Genomic DNA, 19743 nt, shown 5'->3' with positions numbered 1-19743 from the left:
AGATATCAGGTGTTTCAAATGGTGTTCAGATCGGTCAAACGGTGAGTCCACAGTGATAGTCAATATCTTTCTGTAATTTGTACTGTTTGCACATTTTCTTTTTTGCTCAGTGTTGGATCAAATGTCACCAAAATATTTGACAATACACCCAAAACCAGCAGAATGGTGTGTGATTTTTTTCAGAATTTTCTCACCAACATTTTGACTGCAGTAAGCATTTTAAGTTTAAACAGACAAAAATACCCCAGTCTGGCTCATGTGATGTCATTGCCTCACGTTGTAAGAAGGTGTGTGGGAATCACATCTTCCCAGTGGCACAGTCACTAAGTCATCTTCTCTTGGGACACAAAGGTCAAGGGTTTGAGTCCCAGAGTGTCCAATTCAAACTTGCCAACTATGTGGCAATTTATGCACGTGGCATATTTTCAAATTCTTCTGAAGGTCATATTAAGTCGAAAACTGCCTTTTGTACTTATTCATTAGATTTTTAAAATCATTCCTCTATCTAATCTGATTTGGTTAATCCAATAATAATTATGGGCAAATACTATATTCATACATCAAAGTGGAAAGGCTCCAAACCCTCATATGCTTTGTTTATGATGGATTTTGAATCCCTAAAAGGTATTACAAATAAATTAAATTTGTTGAATATAGAATTTTCTTCCTGCATACATTGTAAAGATGAAACATGTGTGTTACTGGTCTCGCTGCTTCTTTAAACAGAATCCAACTAGCTGAAGTGACTTTGCTGGGCTTTGTGAAGCCTGAAACCTGCTTGTTGCTGCTCTTGGCTTTAATTTTGGCTGATTAAGCTCCTTCCTACCATTGAGCGCAAAAAAGCTCGAACCCGAAAATTGCTGCTTGCGTCTATATTTTTCTTTAGATTTCTTTTTCATTAAATAGACCATCATCTTGAATATTGCCTTTCACTTGATTTCCTATCATATTTAACCATCAGTTTTTTGAAGAGCCATATGATGATAAAAGTATGCAAGTATGAAAAGACAACATTTATTATTAAGGAAGTGTTTCAATTCCTATGTGAGATACTTTGTTTCTGTAAAAAATGAAAATTGTCCAAACCCTTACTATTTACACTCCATTTATGTTGCCCCGTATACTGGATGTTTTCGACATAATAAGTAGAAATAAAACATTGGCACATTCACTAGTTATTTCAGATTTGCTCTTAACTACACATCTACATTTTGTATATTACAGTATTTGTATATTTTTACAGTTGCGTCAAAAATGTGGCACACATGCACAACATTTGAGAGAACGGTCATGTTTTTCTAACCAGCCCATGCCCCAGCATGTTGCCAAAATCAACCTTTGTGACAGCAAATTACAAGAACCTTTTGTGACCCTATACCCTTTAAATAAATTGAGTTTTTGCTCGGCCCTTGAATGTGTGCAACTCAACCGTTGCACTTCATCAAAAATGAATGTGGTAGCATACAGAGTGGGAAAAGGAGATGTATTTTTAGCTGTTTTTGACAAAGGAAGATTAGGTGAGCTTGCAATGCATTTGGGGGAAATCAAGATTTAATGGCACTTTAAGAATTTTAGAATGACAAACAGCCATTTTTTGTCTAATAATTTTATACTCGCCATACATTTTCAGTTCACCAACCAGTCAAAAATAACCAGTGGAGTTGTTCTCCTTTTTTATTGTGCACAATGAAGAAACCATGTTTTTTCTATATTTGAACAATAAATAACAATACATAATAGATTTCAAATACAGTACATAAAATATATTAATATGACAAGCATTTTTCTGTTTTATTGCATCCTAATCATCCCTCGTCTTTATATCAAAGTGCACTGCAAGCATAATTTCAATCTGGCAAGCTAAATACACGGGTGTAATTCCCAGTTCTCTGAAATACCTGGTTGCTGAAATACCTGAGAAAGTATACAGAGTGAAGTTGAATGCTGTGATCTTAGGCTCAGTGCAGAGTGTCCACCAGCCTCTGGTAGGTTTCTCTCTCCTGTTTCAGACTGTGATGCTCTTCCACATAGAGTTTTCCATTCCTCACCACTCTCTCTCTCAGCTCATGATCTGACAACAGCCTCCGAGACTGATGCACAAATTCCTGGCAGGGATAAAAGCAAAACGAGTCTTACTCACTGCCAAATGCCACTTAAAGCTTGCCATTGAAGTTGCTCGAAGATATGTTTTTTAAAGCATAAAAGATATTCCAAGGCATGAGAACAGAACTCAGATAAAAGCCTGTGCACTGATTAGTAAATACTTCAAAAGTGTCTGTACATTGCCAAAGGATGGAGATATTTGTGGCTCCAGATCCAAATACGGCAGTCCAATAGACCTTTTCAGGCTATCCTAATAGCTGCCACCTCTCATTTGCTTATGAACAAAGGAAAAAAAAAAACCCTACTGTAGTTAAATAATACTACCCCGCCAGCTGTCACAGGGATGAGGGGAGGGGAAGATGAGGATAAAAATTAGACAATTAAAAAATGAGTAATGGTGCCATCGTTGAGTGATTGAGATGTGGTGTATCCACCCAGTATCCTCAATGCTAGTGGCTCATCTGCTAGCCCAGCAGACTCAGTAAGGGCTCCAACAAAATGAAGTAAAAGTGCCTTCAAGTGTTCCTGCAAAATGATAGCCAACATCTATTGCAGCAGGGAGCCAATGGGCACACAAACCTTTAGCCGCTGCCAGTCAGCAGGCCACTTCACTTTACTTCACTTCATTCAAGTGATGTGATTATGTCTGGAGAGGCTCTTGGTAGGGAGACAGCTCTTCTGTATGGCCATATGAGAGCTATAAATCCTCAGCAACAGGATTAAAGCTCAACTTATGAGCAGCATGCTTATAATCACTTCACTGTTACCACAAATTACAGAGCCAGACAGGGAAGGCCATTTTTCTCTTTAAATCTTTAAAGTACTTGTATGTTTGTTTCTTTTGACACATTTTTTGATTTCTATACTCCCTGTGTAATTACTTTGACAGTGTTTCTGGTTCTTAAAGTAAAGTTCAATCAAAAGTACGAGGAGTTTAAAACATGGAAAAAAAAAAGTTGAGTGCGATCCACTGCAACAAAAGTTCTGGCTCAAACACTAGCACTCGCTGCCCATCAGTACTGGCTGATGCCGGTGTTTATCCGGCCCAAGTCACTGCAACCATCTGTGAGAGTTTCCTCCTGGCAGCTCAGCTGAGCACACGTGACCCCCCCGGAGAGGACTTATCTCCCTTCTTTTCAACAACATCACGCTATAGCAGTGTCTTCAGCCATGCTATAGCCCTCTGTCAACCGGCCTTAACATTTGCTTCAGATCTCATTAAATATCAGACTGAATAGTTTTCGTGGTGGCTCCCCATTTTGCACTTTCCTGTCTGCTGCTATGTGTTGCATCACTATGTGGTAATGTGGGATCTTTGCTTTGTCCCTGAAGGCTTGCACTTTCTGATTCTAATCTAAGCACTTGAGGGAAACATCAGCTCCTTTTGTTATATTTTACCTGCTTAGATTGGACTAATGATAAGAATTTAAAGTACAAAGTTTAACAAAATGGTGAAAGAAGAGTTTTCATTAGTTAAAGCTGACTGACTGAGATAAATCTATGCAACGGAAGGGAAATACACATCTTCAGCTGTCCACAGACAGGGCTCACACGCTACTTATAAGCAGTAAGTATCGGTCAGTTCAGGTGACAGGAGTAGCTGTTGGCTGTCTGCAACAACATCTATACAGTATATCCTCTCTGTAGTCCATCAACTCAGTCAATGTAAAAGCTTAACAGGGCTTAACGCATGTGGTGACCTGGTCAGTATTTGACACTATATACCTGAGGAGAAGAGTATAGCACACCAGTGACCTCATGCTGAACCACAGCTGCATTTCCTGGAATGTCCCTGGCCACTACGGGTATCCCAAGATCCATGGCCTGTTGGGAGCAGAGAGAATTCAAGTGACAGACTAAGATTCACAAAGTCACAGAGAAAAGTTACTCACTCACAGACTCATTCATTCTAAAAAAAAAAAGGCACCTAAGCACCTTTGAAACTGTAGAGCTCGGCTTTTCTGCTCTTCGGTGCCATAGTTCACTTACAGAATTAACAATCTCTATCAGCTAATACCTTCGGCAGGTTGTTGAATGAAACATGCTAACATACTAATCAGACCTTAAGCCTACTGTGGATTGCCTGAAGTGGTTAGATAATATTGTAGCTGAGCAAGAAACAGTAAGACAAAGACTCCTTTAAATATTCACATGGTTTAAAAATGTTCAAGAGGTTGGATGGCAAATTCTGAGCGTATTCTTTGATGAATCAAACTCTCATTACCAAACTTATTCTGCAACACAAGGCATGAGCTATAAAAAGATAAAGTTGTGTTTGGCAGTTGAATTGTTGAAGTCAAGACTCTATCGTACAATAACCCACGAGCCTTGAAGATGTTTACCTCCAAGATGGCTGCTGACATGCCCTCTGAGATGGAACTGTTGACCAGAGCAAAGCACCTTTTCATGGCAGCATGAAGCTCCTGTTGGCTCCTCTCTTGGGCCAAGAAGACCCCTGCTGTTCTGCAGAAGCAGTGGCAAAGCTTAGTTCTGCGTGACTCAGGGCTCACAAAGGCGTGAATGATGCTAAACAGCAGTGACAAGCTCAGAGGAGGAAACATGGCTGCACTATGTGTGACATGCACTGAGAGTCCAGGTAAAGTCCTAACCAGAGAGGGCAGCTTCCTGCTGCAAAGATCTAGACTTCAAAGTGGGAGGACAGTAAAAATAAAAAAAATAAAAAAAAAAAGAACTTGGCGCTCTCTGCAGAATTGCATTCTGTTCACATTATGTTATGATAAATGTAAGCTACATTTGTTAAGGTACTTTTTGTGCCACATGGGATAAATAGAAGGATAAGCAGTCTACAAATTTCCCACAGGAGCAAAGTCTTGGAAACTAGACTGTCAAATCTTAAGTTTGCTTTTATTAGATGTATAACTGATACAGAAAGAAAACCAGACAAAACAAAACAGAGAGCTTACCTCTTCACAACAGCTTCAACCTCAGCTGTAAGCACAGGATCCATCTGAGAGAGACAGATTACAAAGACAAGTAAAACCCCCTTTTCTGACTGTCAAAAGCTTTGTTTTCATCAAGGATGCTGGGAGGATAAAATAAACAATGACACAATTAATAATTTCTATCATGAGCAAATAATTTTCTGAAAATCCTGTATTTTCAGAGATTGGGGTCAGGGTGGGGTGGGTGGCCAATCTGATTAATTGCAATGTGGGATTTGCGTGCATTAGCCTGCCCGCAGAAAAGTCAAAGCATAGCAATTTAGGTCAAAGATGCTGCCAAGCAAGCTGCTACTTTTTCTCTTTCATAACAGAGCTCATCGCATTTCTAAATCGAATCTGCTTTACAGCACGTGTGCATTAAAATCAAAGAATGTAAAGTGAGAAACATTTTTGTCTCCTGGTGTAATCTGGGATTTAGTAGATATTGTAGAACCAGCGGTGGATGGATCACACGCCACGATAAAGGCTGTATTAACAAACACAAATTATTTAAGCCCATATTCTACTCAGTATCATGGTGAATTCACAGAAACGGACGGGAAGGACTTGACCAGTGAGAAGATGAAGGCAGGCGCTACATTAAGAAGACCCTGCTTTAACTTCAGTGCTTTTGATCATCCAAGTGAATGTGTCATGCCTATTTCTATTTTATGCTAGTGGTTTTATTATCTTGTCTTCTGACAGATATTTTCTTGTTTTTACACAGCAAAGAAAATATCTAACATTACATTTTCACAATAATCGTTAGATCTATTTCATTCCGTAATAACACAAAGTAGGCTGTGCATTGTGGTGCTTGCTAAAGCCCAGTTGCGGAGGAGTGAGATGTGTCATCTCTGACAAACTGACCTGAATTTTCCTTGTAATGACAGATGCTGTGCAGCCAGAGCGCTTATTACTTGAATGAAGTAGCTGTGGATTTACAATACGTCATGACAGCTTGAACAAGGCATGTCTCATTTGTATTTTTAGATTTCACTCTTACTTAATTAAATGTATTCAACAATGTTTGTGTTCAATTAACTGTGGAATCCTACAGTTATCGAGGGGAAACCTGACGGTCAAACAAATACATGTTTATTATAATAATAATAATGTATGGCTTTTCATTTCTCAGACAAACAAACAAACAAACACACACACACACACTTTCGCTGTGATGACTCGTGCGTCTCTGCTTCTACTGAACCATTTCATCAAACGACAACAAAGCAAAGCCGAACAAGAAGCAGCAGTAAGTATGTAAGTAAGTATGAGCCCCTGGCCATGTCTAATTGAGTTGTTTCTGAGCAAAACTAAAGCAGAACATACCTTTTGCCTGACACCACTGTTTGAAAGAAAGAACAGACGCTATACTGTACATTGATGTCATATCAAAGCACGACAGTGGGACGATGAAGACAAACACAGAGAAATCAATGAGTGAGAGACTGGAAATGAAATGGGGGGAAAAATAGAACAGTTGTAAGAGCACTGAGATGACTGCTGCTGGCTGGGATGAACTACACAGATAGAAATTCAGAACCCTCACATAAAAGTGCAATCAGTTTAAAAAAAAAAACAGTAAATGTATGAGAACTCCCTCCACTGATTTGATTGTCTGTCTGGCTGACTGGTTGATTTATGAATATCATAAATCATGGCAGTTCAATTTTTAAAAAGTTTTTTTTCCCCAATTATTTGACTTGCTTGACATGAGTTCACATAACCTATGTATATGTAGTTTTGTTTTCATGAATGATGTACAGGACAGAAGCATGATGATGTGTGACAGGGCTACAAACGGCTTTAGCTTTCATATAAACCAGCACATGTCCAGATACAGAGCCATCCATGTGCATTAAAAATGACACTGCTTTACACAGGTCACCGGTCAGTCAAGTGCTAATCTGAAGTAGATAATGCATCACTATATCAAACAGACTTTCAGTTCGACACAAAGTGACATAGGGACCACCGCTACTGCAGCTGTCCCTCGTCCTGTTTGCAGATGATCACCATTTCCTCTTAGTGCTGGCTGTAATTCCAGCTAAACAGCTAAAGCTGGTATCTCTGCTACATCCAATTAGAGGCTGCCTGAATTCCCATGGAAGGTTTCTAGGTAGTTTCAACAGCACAGAGAGCCATGGCGTACAGGGAGACACATACATATCACATATGAAAAAAAACAAAAAACCTTGACTTATAATGACTGTGTGCTTACCTTTGGCCCAATAATAACCAACACATTCTGGGGATTCTCGTTATGCCACTCTGCAAACAGCAGTGCAAACAAAACCACAACAGTTTAAGGAAAAAGACCAACAGCAGCAGCTTTCTCACAAGCTGTTTTCAATAGAATTCTGCTACACTTACTTGAAGTACCATGTGGTTTTTAAGCATGTGGCTCTAACTAAGAAATGTCATATGAAAATCCACACGTCTTGTTCTCCTATCTGAATGAAACAAGTACAAGTAATTTTTTAATGGACAATTTGACACCCTCTAGTGCTGTCTTATTACCATAACTGTGTGCTGTCAATGAGAGAGTCACATAAAATAAGAGGATTTAATAAAAACCTCACTGACTTGCCTAATCAGTGGTAATTCTCACTGATTTATATAATATGACTATCACTATGGGAAGCCACAAAGGAAACACTCATAACAAGATAAAATATCTCTGTAGGGCACACATGAGCTGTCAGAAGAATCTTGTTGCACTTACACATAAATTTTCAATTAGCTGAAACCCAACCACAGAGATCTAACATCGTGCCTAATTTATGAGGGCATTGCCATTGTTTCTACCACATGCTACGACAGAAATACAGTCAGAAAGGCTTTGTAATTCAGTTCATTTTAAAAACAGACTGAAACCATGCCAAAAACACCTACTTCCTTTAGCAGGCCTAAATTTGTTGCAAGTGCCTGTTCTATGTTTTTTGTTACTTGTGTAAAACGGATGGTCTACATCAGGAAATGCATGGTATACCTGAAAACACCTCCACCAGATAGAGGGGGTCCTTGACTCTTCTGAGGCCACAGACCAACAAGAAGACATGCAGCTGATCCACACGCTCTGTGCTTACACCTGGAGAGAAGCCAGACACACAGAGAGACGGCGCCACAATATCAAAACACTGCATAATGAACATCCCAAGTACATCAGCAGATAATGAAAGCAATACATCACCCAAGGTCATGAGGAAAATAAGACAGCAGTGACTAATGTGCTCACACAATTCTCTGATCAGAGTTGTAATGCTCAGCGGGGAAATTGTCGGCTGAAAACATTAGAAGGTTGCTGCTTAATCAGTGTGTAATATGGCGTCATAACTACAGAGCCAGAGCGTTTGGGGTGACAATTTGCTCGCTGAACAGCCCTAGATTGAAATTAGCTAACCCAACATCATGCTAACAACATCAATCGTTTTGAGAACCTTGTATTAATTGAGAGGCAGCGCTACTAAATCGGCTCTTTTCCCCAGATCATCCAACTTTCGGGTTCAATCCAGAGATTAGTTAGAAACTGGCGGGCATACAACTGTGCACGATGCCAACGACTACTCTACTGCACCTGACCTTCAAAAAGCAACAGATAAAAGTCCTAACCCTAATAACACAACCCTGCACTATAATGATAGCAACACGCACAGCAGACTGCCAGCCTCAGGCTTCTCACTGATAAACAGACCCTGAACCTTATATAGATAATTACACTGTACTTCCTCTATATTTATATTAGAGGTGGACTGGAATTAACTTCACAGCTGCCTTATGTACAGGGGAATACATAAGGGAGACTACTTTGTATTTATAGGGTGCCAGACACAATCCATTATTCCCATGGGCCCCTCAGCAAAGAGGAGTAACTAAAATGTAAACTTGCACCAAAATGTATATTAACAAGACTAAGAGTCTACAGCCATACCAGCTTTTTTTTTGGTAGCTTTCATATTTAGTCAGAAACTAAAGTAATGAACAAATTAAAATTTTGACCTGATGATTGCACTAGATGATAAGTTGAGGATTCACTAAAATGTCTGAATTTCATTAAATGCATCCAATAGCTGTGGGGATATTTCACTCAAAACCAAAAATGTTCATTTCATTTTGGAGTTAGAGGAAAAGCTGGGGGATTCATTCTCTGAATGTCTGTACAAAATTTCATGGCATTCCATCCAACAATTGTTGAGATATTTCTGTCTGGACCAAAGTGATGGACCAGTCGACCGTCAACGCCATCCCTAGAGCCAAGCCTCCAGCACAGCTTAAAACAAGAACAACTGAGGTACAACCTTCTCTGTATAAAGAAAGGTTAAATAAATAACCTAATTTAAAGAGAACAGTTAGACATTACATTAATTTAAAAGTCATTATGTCCAATTCTTCTCAGTGCCTGAGAATACAGTCTCAGTTTTATTTGGACTTCAAACAAGTTTGGTATAAGTCCGCTGGCTCAAAAGAAGAACATTCATTTATACCAACACAAGCAGATATTGTAACATTACAGAGTTACCCTCAGTGTCAGAAAATTAATTTTCAGAACCCTGACCTTTTATGCTTGACAATAACCCAAAAGTATAAATCATAAAATGTTGAGATGGGAATGTTAGTAATGGATATGCTGGCAAAGCAGTGTTGAATCAAAAATGTGAGCGAAGTACAAAAAAAAAAAAAAGCTCAGAATAAAACTACTTTGTATCTGTGACAAACTGAGAAACAAATCATTTCGAAAACAATACCACAGACAGACACAAGCACGTGCTTAAAGCACACTGACAGTCAAGTGAAATCCCCTGCTGCCAGATAAGTCCAGATCAGGAGGCTGAGGCAGCTCTTTTAATGCTATTAAAGAGCATCTTAAAATGACAGCGTGGAGTCTGGGCATTGACCCTGATCCTAGGAGCCGAATGTCAAAAAAGCTCTTCATCTGCTGGATCTATCGAACTTCCTTGCATGGATTTGTAGGATGAGAAAGCACATCAGCTAAAGGTAAACACCCATGTCACTACCTCAGAACAAGATGCAGGAAAAATAATTGAGGAGAGCCGGAATCATACCAGCGCACAGACCTGTCAAAATGAGCGAGAAATTCAAAGAAATAAAAAAAAAAAAACTCTTTGGATCTAAGACACAATTCATCTTTCCTCAGGGGAGAAAAACAAATTGTACAAATCATCTGTTGTGCCAGCAGCAATCTTTCCCCTCACTCTCTTTGCAGTGAGTTCTATGCAAAAAAACATTTTTGTTCGTTTGCCTTTGATTTCAGAAGGGCATTCTGAACAATCCCCTTATGCTTTAATCAGTATGTGCACTTGCGTGTGTGTGTGTGTGTGTGCGTGCGTGTATGCATGCATGAATGTAGGGGGGAACACATATCTATCTGAACAGCTCCTATTAATCTCACTCACTGTTCTCTCCATCAGAGCATAGAGTCTGCAGGGAAAGGACAAAATAATGACAACACCATAAGCCTTTTTATGGAGGACATTTTGACATGTCGCAGTAGGAAAAGCTGTGTAATTAATACAAATAATGATGGCTGAATTCCATTTAGCTGCTTTGGTTTCTTCTGGCATGGTGCACTGTCACAGCTTACTGCAGCACTTGAATAGAACGGGGTAATTGTTAATGTAATTATTACAACCTGTGCTCAGGACAGTAAACAAGCAAGCTGGACAAACGAACAGGAATGGTAGCGTTTTGTTGCACTTGCCGAGAATTCTGCACATAGTTTCATTCTTGAACTGACTGTTTTTGTTGAATTCTCTTTCTATCACCACAGTTTTTTTTGTGCTGTATATCTGTGTTTGTATTTGTGCAGTTTTTACACTACTCTCTTTCATGTCTGCGGGTGAAATTTTGCTCTGTTATTCATGCTTACTATTAGATGGCATGTTTTCATATTACGCTCTGGTTTTCCTGAGTGTGTTGCAGTCTGTGTGTGTGTCTGTCTCTTCAGGCGTGTTGATTGTTAATTGATGACCCTTTGCGAGAGAGAGATGTTTTGTTTTAGCTCTGACGGAGGTCTGAACAAAAACTTAGATAACAAATTGGGTTTTTTGCAGAAAAAGTGCTAGGGTGAGACGCTTGCTTTCTACAAAAAGGAGAGACAAACAACTTATACTGATCACATGAACAGTTGACTGCAGAGTAATTGTGTTTATGACCACTTCAGGGTGAGCCATTGCTGATATATGCATTTTCCCCTCTGACGTGACAACTGTCCGCTTACTACACACTAATATCTGTGGCTAAAAAAAATTGCACTTTTAATAAAAGTATTCATATATAACCTCACTGTATAGTTTCTCCATTATCAATCATCCTAAGACCAAGTTAACTGGACAAGTTAACAGACCCCCCTGCTTGTTCCCTCACACCCTTCAGTGATTCAAAGCATCGCTGCTCACTCTACAGTGTTGTTCCTCTCAGCCCAGAAGCTTGTGTATCCCTTTAACCCCACCTCACAAGGCGCACAGCGGGGGGTTACAAACATTATACACCGAGTGGCTTTCATGGACTGACAGCTTCTGGATCCCGGTACTGAAATCTGTGCCTTTGGAGAGAGTACATGACACCCGAAGGATAGCACAGACACACAGTCATGTATCTTCAATCAGGTAGGAGGGTTTCTTTGCCTCTTTTATGTTCCCCCGGTGGAGGTCTTTCTAAAATGAACCACTGAAACACATAGAATACATATATTCCCAGCAAACTACCACACACACCGGAGCCTATATACTATAAAGTCTAAATTATCCTATTTAGTGATGATTCATTTATATCACACCAGAGGAAGGGATGAAAAACTAAATCAATGTGCAGCAAGATCTGGGAGGAGAAAACGCACACATGGGATAGTGCCCCCTGCTGTGCTGGGAGAGTGCGTGAAGACAAAAGGAGGATGAGACTTGACAGGAAAGAATACAGGTTGCTGCAGGAAGCCGCCTCTGTCAGACTGCATTGTTGTGTTTGAGGAAAACTAAAAAAACATGACTTAAATTATTGAGACTGATCATGGGTTTGGCACCTTCAGGTAATCAAAGATCAAAAGAAAGAAAAAACAGAACATCTCATCTTGTAGACAGCAGTAAGCCGAGACCACCTAATGAGTTTTTCAGTTTTATGACAATTTACGCACAGTCATCTCCCCCAAAAGCAAATCTGTAACAATTACATATAGACCTCAGGATCATTTAATCATTTTATTTTATTTGGTAGTCTCAGCTCTTTAGTTGAGGAGTCGCTTTCACTACTGTACATATCAACACAAGTAAAAATCCAGAGTGTGTGTTGTCCTGGTTACAGCTAACACTGGCAAGAAAAATACAAAATTGATAGAATTTTTACCTTAATGTTACTGAATGCATCTGACCCACATTCTCAAAAAGAAGGACTCAGACAAATTAACACCGTCAGACAGCACATCTACTGAAACTGGAACAATGTTTACAGCTGTAAAGACAACTATGAGTCAGATTACAAGGTTGTTTTTTTTTATCACATTTGGGGAAAAAAGCGCAATAGTGGTGACTCCCATCTCAAGTATAAAAAATGGAGAAGTGACTGTGGGCAATTAGTATTACCACACAACTAACGGCTGTGGAGCAGGGTGAAAAATGGCCCTGCGCTGGAGGGCTATTAATCAACTGTTCCTCTCTGGGATGGACATCATCTTGCAATGTCCAAATTATAGCCCAGGTTGTTTGTGGAGAAGACGCTTGGAGCAACAGTGCATATTTATTGAGCTATATGAACGGGAGATGGAAGAGTGGAAGAGAGAGAGGGGGACGCTCTGGCCTCCGTGATCACCACAGTGACGCATCTAACATAGCACAGAGTTAATTTACGCTCTCTGATTGCTATTCTCCAAGATGGAGGTGCATGAATGTATTCCCTATTGTACTCCTGGTGGTGATAACATCTATAACAGTGAGCGAGGAGGATGTAAGGAGAGAAGGATGTGGTCTGAAATATGACAGAGTGCTTTTATATACCATATTGCAGCCAGTTACAAATACGTACAATATACAGCTGGTCAAAACGACAACAATATAACCTACTTTATAAGAAAGGTGCAGGTAGCTCTTTATTTTATTGCTTCATTGTATGCAGCAATTGTCCCGCTGAGGTTTGTGGGAGGTGCACACAACTAGCTTTGTTATAGTTTAGACATACTAGCTTTAATAATCAGATGAAACATATCTGTCAACTTAATGTTTAATGCTTATATCAGGCTGACTGTGCCTTTACTTTCCAATACTACAATATACGACACTTTCATACCTCCTGCTATTAATATCCTGCTATCAATGGGTCAATGCAACACCCAAAGTGACCAAAAAAATGTTTTTTTCATAGTTTTATTCGCTAAGCTTTTGAGAAACTGTTTACTTTGAATGATCCACAGACAGTAGTTGTCATTGGAAAATATTCTTTACCAAACACAGAAACAACAACAACAACTGAGCAGTACCTGAGCTCCTCAAGAATTCAGTCCAGCAGAATTTCTCTGCCACGTCTGTCTGGATACCTTTAAAATAAGACAAATGAAAGTCAATGTGCTCCAGAACAGCTTTTACTGAACATCTGTGCTAACATCCATTACTCATCAAATCATCAGAGTGGTTTTTAGGTACAGAGGTAACTAAGTTAGTCTAGAATTGTTTTTCTGATCATGGCCTTTTGTAATTATGTGACATCTCAAACTAAAAACATCAATCATATCCTATATTCTTCATAACGTTTAGTAATATGAGGTAAGCTATATAAAAATGCAACATTAATTCAACCTCTAATTTTAAATAAATTTAATGTAATCAAAATATTGTTTTGTGCTGTTCATGTAAAAAAGCACTTCAGAGCGATCACTATCTGATCAGCATAAAATATAAGCTTGTACTGGTCGGGGCACAGCCGTGCAGCTGGCCCAGGCCTCTCCTCTAATCTATGAAGGGACATTATTTGCCAAACAGGGCTACTGGCGGGAAACAACATGGAAGAGTGATTTGGGTTGTCCTACATGACACGGTGGCCAATAGCAAGAGCAAATACAACTCTGTACTGCAGACAGCATGATAATGGAGGAAAAAAATGTCAAAGCTGATTAATGCAACACTTCCATGGCGGGTCAGGGATGCACAGCATCAGGCAAGGATATTCATCCTGTTGAGCTTACCTTGAGGCTGGACATAGATTTTACTGCTCTGGGACAGCTTCAGAGAAAAAAAAAGAGAAATTTGGTTAAAACAAGTCTAAAAAAAAACCTCAAATACATAAATGTCAATAAGTAATTACAGGCAGCTTTTGTCTAACTAGATTTGATTATTAGCTGCTGTGTTTCTTTATCTTTATATCAAACAATGAAAACAGCCAATTACTGCTCTTGTTGCAACCAACATATTCAGACTTTAAAAAAAAATAGTCAGCAAGGTAGTTGCTAAGATAATGGGGGCTGCTACAAAATAAATCAGAGGCGATGGAAAGGAAATTGACTGGATGTTATCACACTAGATTCATCCCCTATGTGTGTTTTCTGTCACAATAAAAAGCGTGGCGATGCCTCTCAGTGCCTGTCCTGTCTGCCTGCTGTCAGCACTAAATGGCAGAGATAAAGCACGCCACTTGCCTCAATCTGCAGCCCACGGCTGAAATCTAATCTGAAAATAAAACACCGTAATATTGTTTTAATGCCAAACTATTACGGGACAGGGCAGCATATTGTGTTTGTATAGTAAAAGCCTTTATGTTGTATTTATTGAAGCTGTCAGGCTCTTGCTGTTTGTTGATGTGACATAAAATGCAAACTAAAAACTTTTGCTCTCACTTCCTTTATTGCAGCTTTGCAATAAAGGAAATGATCTGACTGAGCAGAGGGTCAATATTGTATTTATGTTAAAATATTACATATGACAGTCTTGTTAGTTCAGTCATACGCATACTGGTGGACAAAGAATGAGGCACATACGGAAACGTTATGGCTAAACTTAAATGAATAGAATTGCGAGAAAAACACCACATGCCACATGAGCCACAGACTTGTCCATGCAGGCCATCAGTGCTTATCAGATACAAACTACTGCAGTTGTTCTAATACAAGAAAAACAGGAAAATCATACCAAGAACAACTCAGCTGCTTCTTTCAGTTTGTTAGTAAATGCAACTGCGAACCTGATAAAAAAAAAAAAAACACTACATTATCACCTTTGCAAAAGCCATTTCAGACAAGAATTTTCATTGCTGACAGTAAGTTTTAGCCATTTACAAGAGATAACAATTTTAACAACACTAGTGGAGAAAGCAGCAGCAGTAAAACACAAATGTCTCTAGGCTGAGACTTAGTACGTTAGAGTGGAAAAACTGCTTGCAGTTTGAAGGAGGACTTAAGGATAGATACACCTAGAATACCGAGGGGAATACAGAGGGAATGTAGAGCAAAAAACAGTAGGGAGATATTAATTTGTGCGTGTGTGTGTGTGTGTGTGTGTGTGTGTCAGCGTGCATTATGAAATGGGCCAACGGGCTCAGAATGGTGACTGGATTTCATGATCAAGGTTTGAGTGAGGAGGCGCTAACAGCGGGAGGTGCATGGATTCAGATGTTTGAAGTCATGAGACCTGCATCTCCTCAGTTCTCCCACAACGCAATTATCCCCTTAGATTTACTAGACATGCCCTCCTGTCGATTTTCATCATAATGGAAACAGAGACACTGGGATCTGATTTCAGGACACAGGACAGGTACCTGTGTGCACATTTGACTTTTCAATGATAAACTAGAGGAGGAGAAAACACACGACCTGCATAGCTGGGGCTAGCTCGCATGTGTTCAGCCTCGTTCTTCCGTGTCAGTGTAAGGATCCAGTTATTTTTCCCCACAGACAATTTATACACTAGTCAATATGATGAAAATGTATTGAATTCTTTATTATTTTGAGTTGTCATGCAATTCTTATAGTAACATCGACGACAACACTAAAAGGATTAATACTATCCCTAAATTTAAATATGCTACACATGCAGTGATTTATGGCATATTAATTATTTAATTAGTAACATGATTAATGAAATCGGAGTTTGTGCTGATTTTATATGAGCGATTTCAATTAAGAGTTTAAAATGGTCACATTTACTTCCTCCTTGTACCTCGGGATGTCTGCTTCAAACCTTTATAAAAGGAAGTAAAACATCTTGTGACACAGACCTTTCTAGCATATTTGGTACATCAATACAATGTCTATTATTGACATTGTAAGAAGTACTGGCACATTTATATCACACAACCAGTTCAAACAGATGTGTCTCGTTGCGGACGTTTAACCTGGTAACAGCAGGACAAGCACAGGTGTAACTGATAACAATAATGCTGGTTTCATTAGTGTGAATGCTGACAAAACATCTTTCAAAACTTTATTTATTCTTCTTCTGTACATTTTTCAGTCGCTGACTACTTCTGCATTCTTTCGGCTACAGAAACCATTCAAATATCATAATGCTCAGCTCCTTAAGGACATTGATGTTATGACCTTTCTTCTTTCTAGTATATTCCAGTGATTTTATATATGTTTTTTAAAATAGTAAAGTTTATAATGGAAAGTCTATGGGAGGAATGTTTGAAAGTTGATATCTCAAAAACTGAAAGTGCTAAAGTATTCATATTAAATGGACATGTGTCCCATGTGGAAAAGCTTAACATATTAAAACATGGTACCAGTAGCGCCGCCATGTGGTCAGTTATTACATGTTTTACATTTTGGCTAGAAACTCATGAACCGTGAGGTGCAGCAAAACAATATTTGCACAGTGTGTTCCTTGGACGATGCCAATGCGACTGATATAGGCCACACCCATTTGCACCTGGAAATTTTTTTGGGCCATTTTGGAATTTTTGGTAAACACATTTCTTGCTTCTGTTGGCACATATTTCATATAATCTTCACCAAACTTTGTATATACCATATTTAGATGATCCCGAACAAACCTTACGAGTTTGTTTTTGACTGTCACTTAACATTTTTCTGTAATTGGTTACCAAAACTTTGAAGGCGGGGCCTGATACACTTAACGGGCCATAACTCTTCAATGCTAAACCAAATTTGGGAATGTTTTACATACAGCCACACTGCACAAGTGTGTCACATTTGATGCAATACTACCCACAGGGGGCGCTACTGTAATATTATAACATGATATTTCTACAATTCTGTTTTCTTTAATAAAATGAAACTTGGGACACAGGTTCTCCATGAGAATGTGCACAACTTATTGAAGCGTGACACCAATAGCCCCACCTTGTGGCCATTAATGGAACACCATCATACTGCTTATTAACTGCCATATCTTTTAATGTAATATTCCATGGTAACCAAATTTAGCAACGTTGTACAGATGAGGATGCTGAACTAGTCTGTAGCATTTGATACAAGTTGATACAAGTTTTCTGGATTTTCAGCAATGCTTTGCGATTTATTTCAGTTGTCAGCGTTCACACATATTTTCTGCATTAAATACATTTTCACACTAACAGGGCTAACAGGCCATAATTAATTTATTCATTACACCTGTACCTTTTCTGTTATGACATGTTAAAAGTCTGCTGTGAAAACAGCCTATAACACATTTCGGTATCATAAAGCAAGTATATTAGATATATATATTAGTATTATATATACTAAGATTTTCTGCCAGCAGAGAGAAACAAAAACTGACAGGACATGAAAAATATATCATAAACACATCTATATATGATACCAATAAAAATTTGATCACAAAAAAAAGACATGAAACATATTCTTCACCGTGAATGTTGTTATTATGCAAATTGTAACTACTGTGATCAAGATATACAGTTCCAGTCAAAGGTTTGGATCACATATTTGACTGGTACTGTATATTTATGCAAATTTTTCCAAAGAGTATTTAAAAAAAAGGTGTACAGTTTGTGTGATGTGATGAGCCAGGGAGTAAAATTCATGTACTCAGTTTGGAACAATTTGGAACGAAATGGATTAAAATAGTAGTTCACAGCAACATCACCTGGCTTTCTGTAGCACCTGCTCCATAACCACAAGCTTCTGCTCAACTTTCACATCCTCATTTATGTCTGTTCCACCAAAGATAACGCCAAAGGGTACTTGGATGTCTGTTGTAAAGGTAAGACATGAAACAGAAAGGTCCTGACATTTGTGCGACAAGAAACAGTTTACTATTAAATCTACCATTATGTTGATACATGACTGAAAGTATAGTCCATAAAACAGCAAGAGGGTTTACCTAAGAGAAGTCTGCCTGCTCTGAACAGATGAATGGCCAGTGCACCATCAAATGGAGGATTTTGGGATACTAGTTTTGCCACTTCAGCAGGAGACTGAAATTCTGCTGCATCCCTAAGCTCACAGCTGTGTCCTGCTGATTCAATGTGGGACCTAGAATACAATGAGGACATGACAGAAAGATGGTTAAATAAAGATGCTGTGACTGTCACAAATATTAAAGGACAGGTTCACAGTTTTTCAAGTCTGAAAAACAACAGTCAGGTGCCCATATGAACACTGACAGAGGTCTTCCTTGCTGTAATCATCCCACCTCTTCATAATGGCTATTAAAAGATCCCCTTCATATGCATTTTTAGTGATGAGCACCAAAATCCACAGTGTGACCACACAGTCATTTTGTGCAAAAATGCATTTAAAAGTTTATACGCAGCTTATATATTCTGAGTTAGTCATATCATGTGAATATCTGCCACGTTTACAGCTTTTAGCATCAAATTTCCTCTTTGTGTTTCCGCAGACAGTGTTTCTCTGTTGAGCTGTGGTTGAAGTATAGTGACAAAAAGAAGAACTTTGAAACTAAAAATGTCGAAAGACTTTGAATTAGCTTCAACAAATCTACAAAATTATATAAAAGTATATTTTGCACAGGAGAAGGCTTGTGGATTATAGCCCCCATCACTTAGGCCTACGTTGTAAGTGCATTATGAAGGCATCTTTTAATGATCAGTATTAATAGGAGGAATGATTACAGTAAGAAAAACCTATTTCAGTGTTCGTTTGGGCACCTGACTGTTGTGCCTGACTTGAAAAACTGTGAAACCGTACTTTAATGCTCTAACGTTATATTTTATTCATGAACAATTAAGTGAAGTTTGCAGTCACTACTTGCTGCCTGGAGCTTTATGTTATTAAAACATACATGTTTTATAACGTTAGCTCATTTACTAAAGCCATTGTGCAGTAAGGTATGCCGTTTTACTTTTATCACCTTTAAGTATTACCCTGGCTGACAGTTAACTACACAGTTACACTCCACTTTACGGCTTAATTCAGTCTCACAGTAACAATTAGCAGCAGCTGTTACACTAGCTAGCTACACTTGTAACAACAATGTAAATTACCTTATTCTCTCAGCTGTGGTGAGGTTCCCAGTTTTGGGACTGAGACATGCAAGAAAGAGTAATTTCATATCTTCATCTGTCGATCTAACAACTTAACGTGTGCGCATTAACGTCAATGAAAACCAGATAGGACAGCAGCAGGCAGAGCCTCTTTGAGCTGCTTTGTAGGATTGCTAAACTCAAGTCTTATCACATTTCCTGAACTCAACATGATTAGCTCATGATTTCTTGGCAGTGCACCACGCTTGAAATGTTTACAAGTCCGTCTCCTATTTGATCCCCTGGAAACACATGA

The 19743-nt window shown here is 38.9% G+C and overlaps 1 protein-coding gene across 1 annotated transcript; it reads right to left on the bottom strand.

Annotated features, from left to right (window-relative positions):
- Positions 1–1660: 1660 nt before the first annotated feature.
- On the bottom strand, positions 1661–19697 carry glt1d1 (glycosyltransferase 1 domain containing 1). Its single transcript, XM_042420790.1, has 12 exons — positions 19449–19697; positions 18326–18477; positions 18089–18194; positions 15173–15224; positions 14233–14269; positions 13531–13587; positions 8041–8139; positions 7270–7319; positions 5028–5071; positions 4446–4566; positions 3829–3927; positions 1661–2105 (listed from the first exon to the last, which is right to left on the bottom strand). The coding sequence occupies exons 1-12, from the start codon at positions 19514–19516 to the stop codon at positions 1959–1961; spliced, it is 1032 nt and encodes a 343-aa protein (XP_042276724.1). The 5' UTR covers positions 19517–19697; the 3' UTR covers positions 1661–1958.
- Between the last annotated feature and the right edge of the window lie 46 nt (positions 19698–19743).

Source organism: Thunnus maccoyii, chromosome 9 (assembly GCF_910596095.1).
Source record: "Thunnus maccoyii chromosome 9, fThuMac1.1, whole genome shotgun sequence".
Classification (NCBI taxonomy): Eukaryota; Metazoa; Chordata; class Actinopteri; order Scombriformes; family Scombridae; genus Thunnus; species Thunnus maccoyii.
The sequence above is the reverse complement of the archived record's forward strand: the minus strand, read 5'-3'. Positions and strand labels throughout refer to the sequence as shown.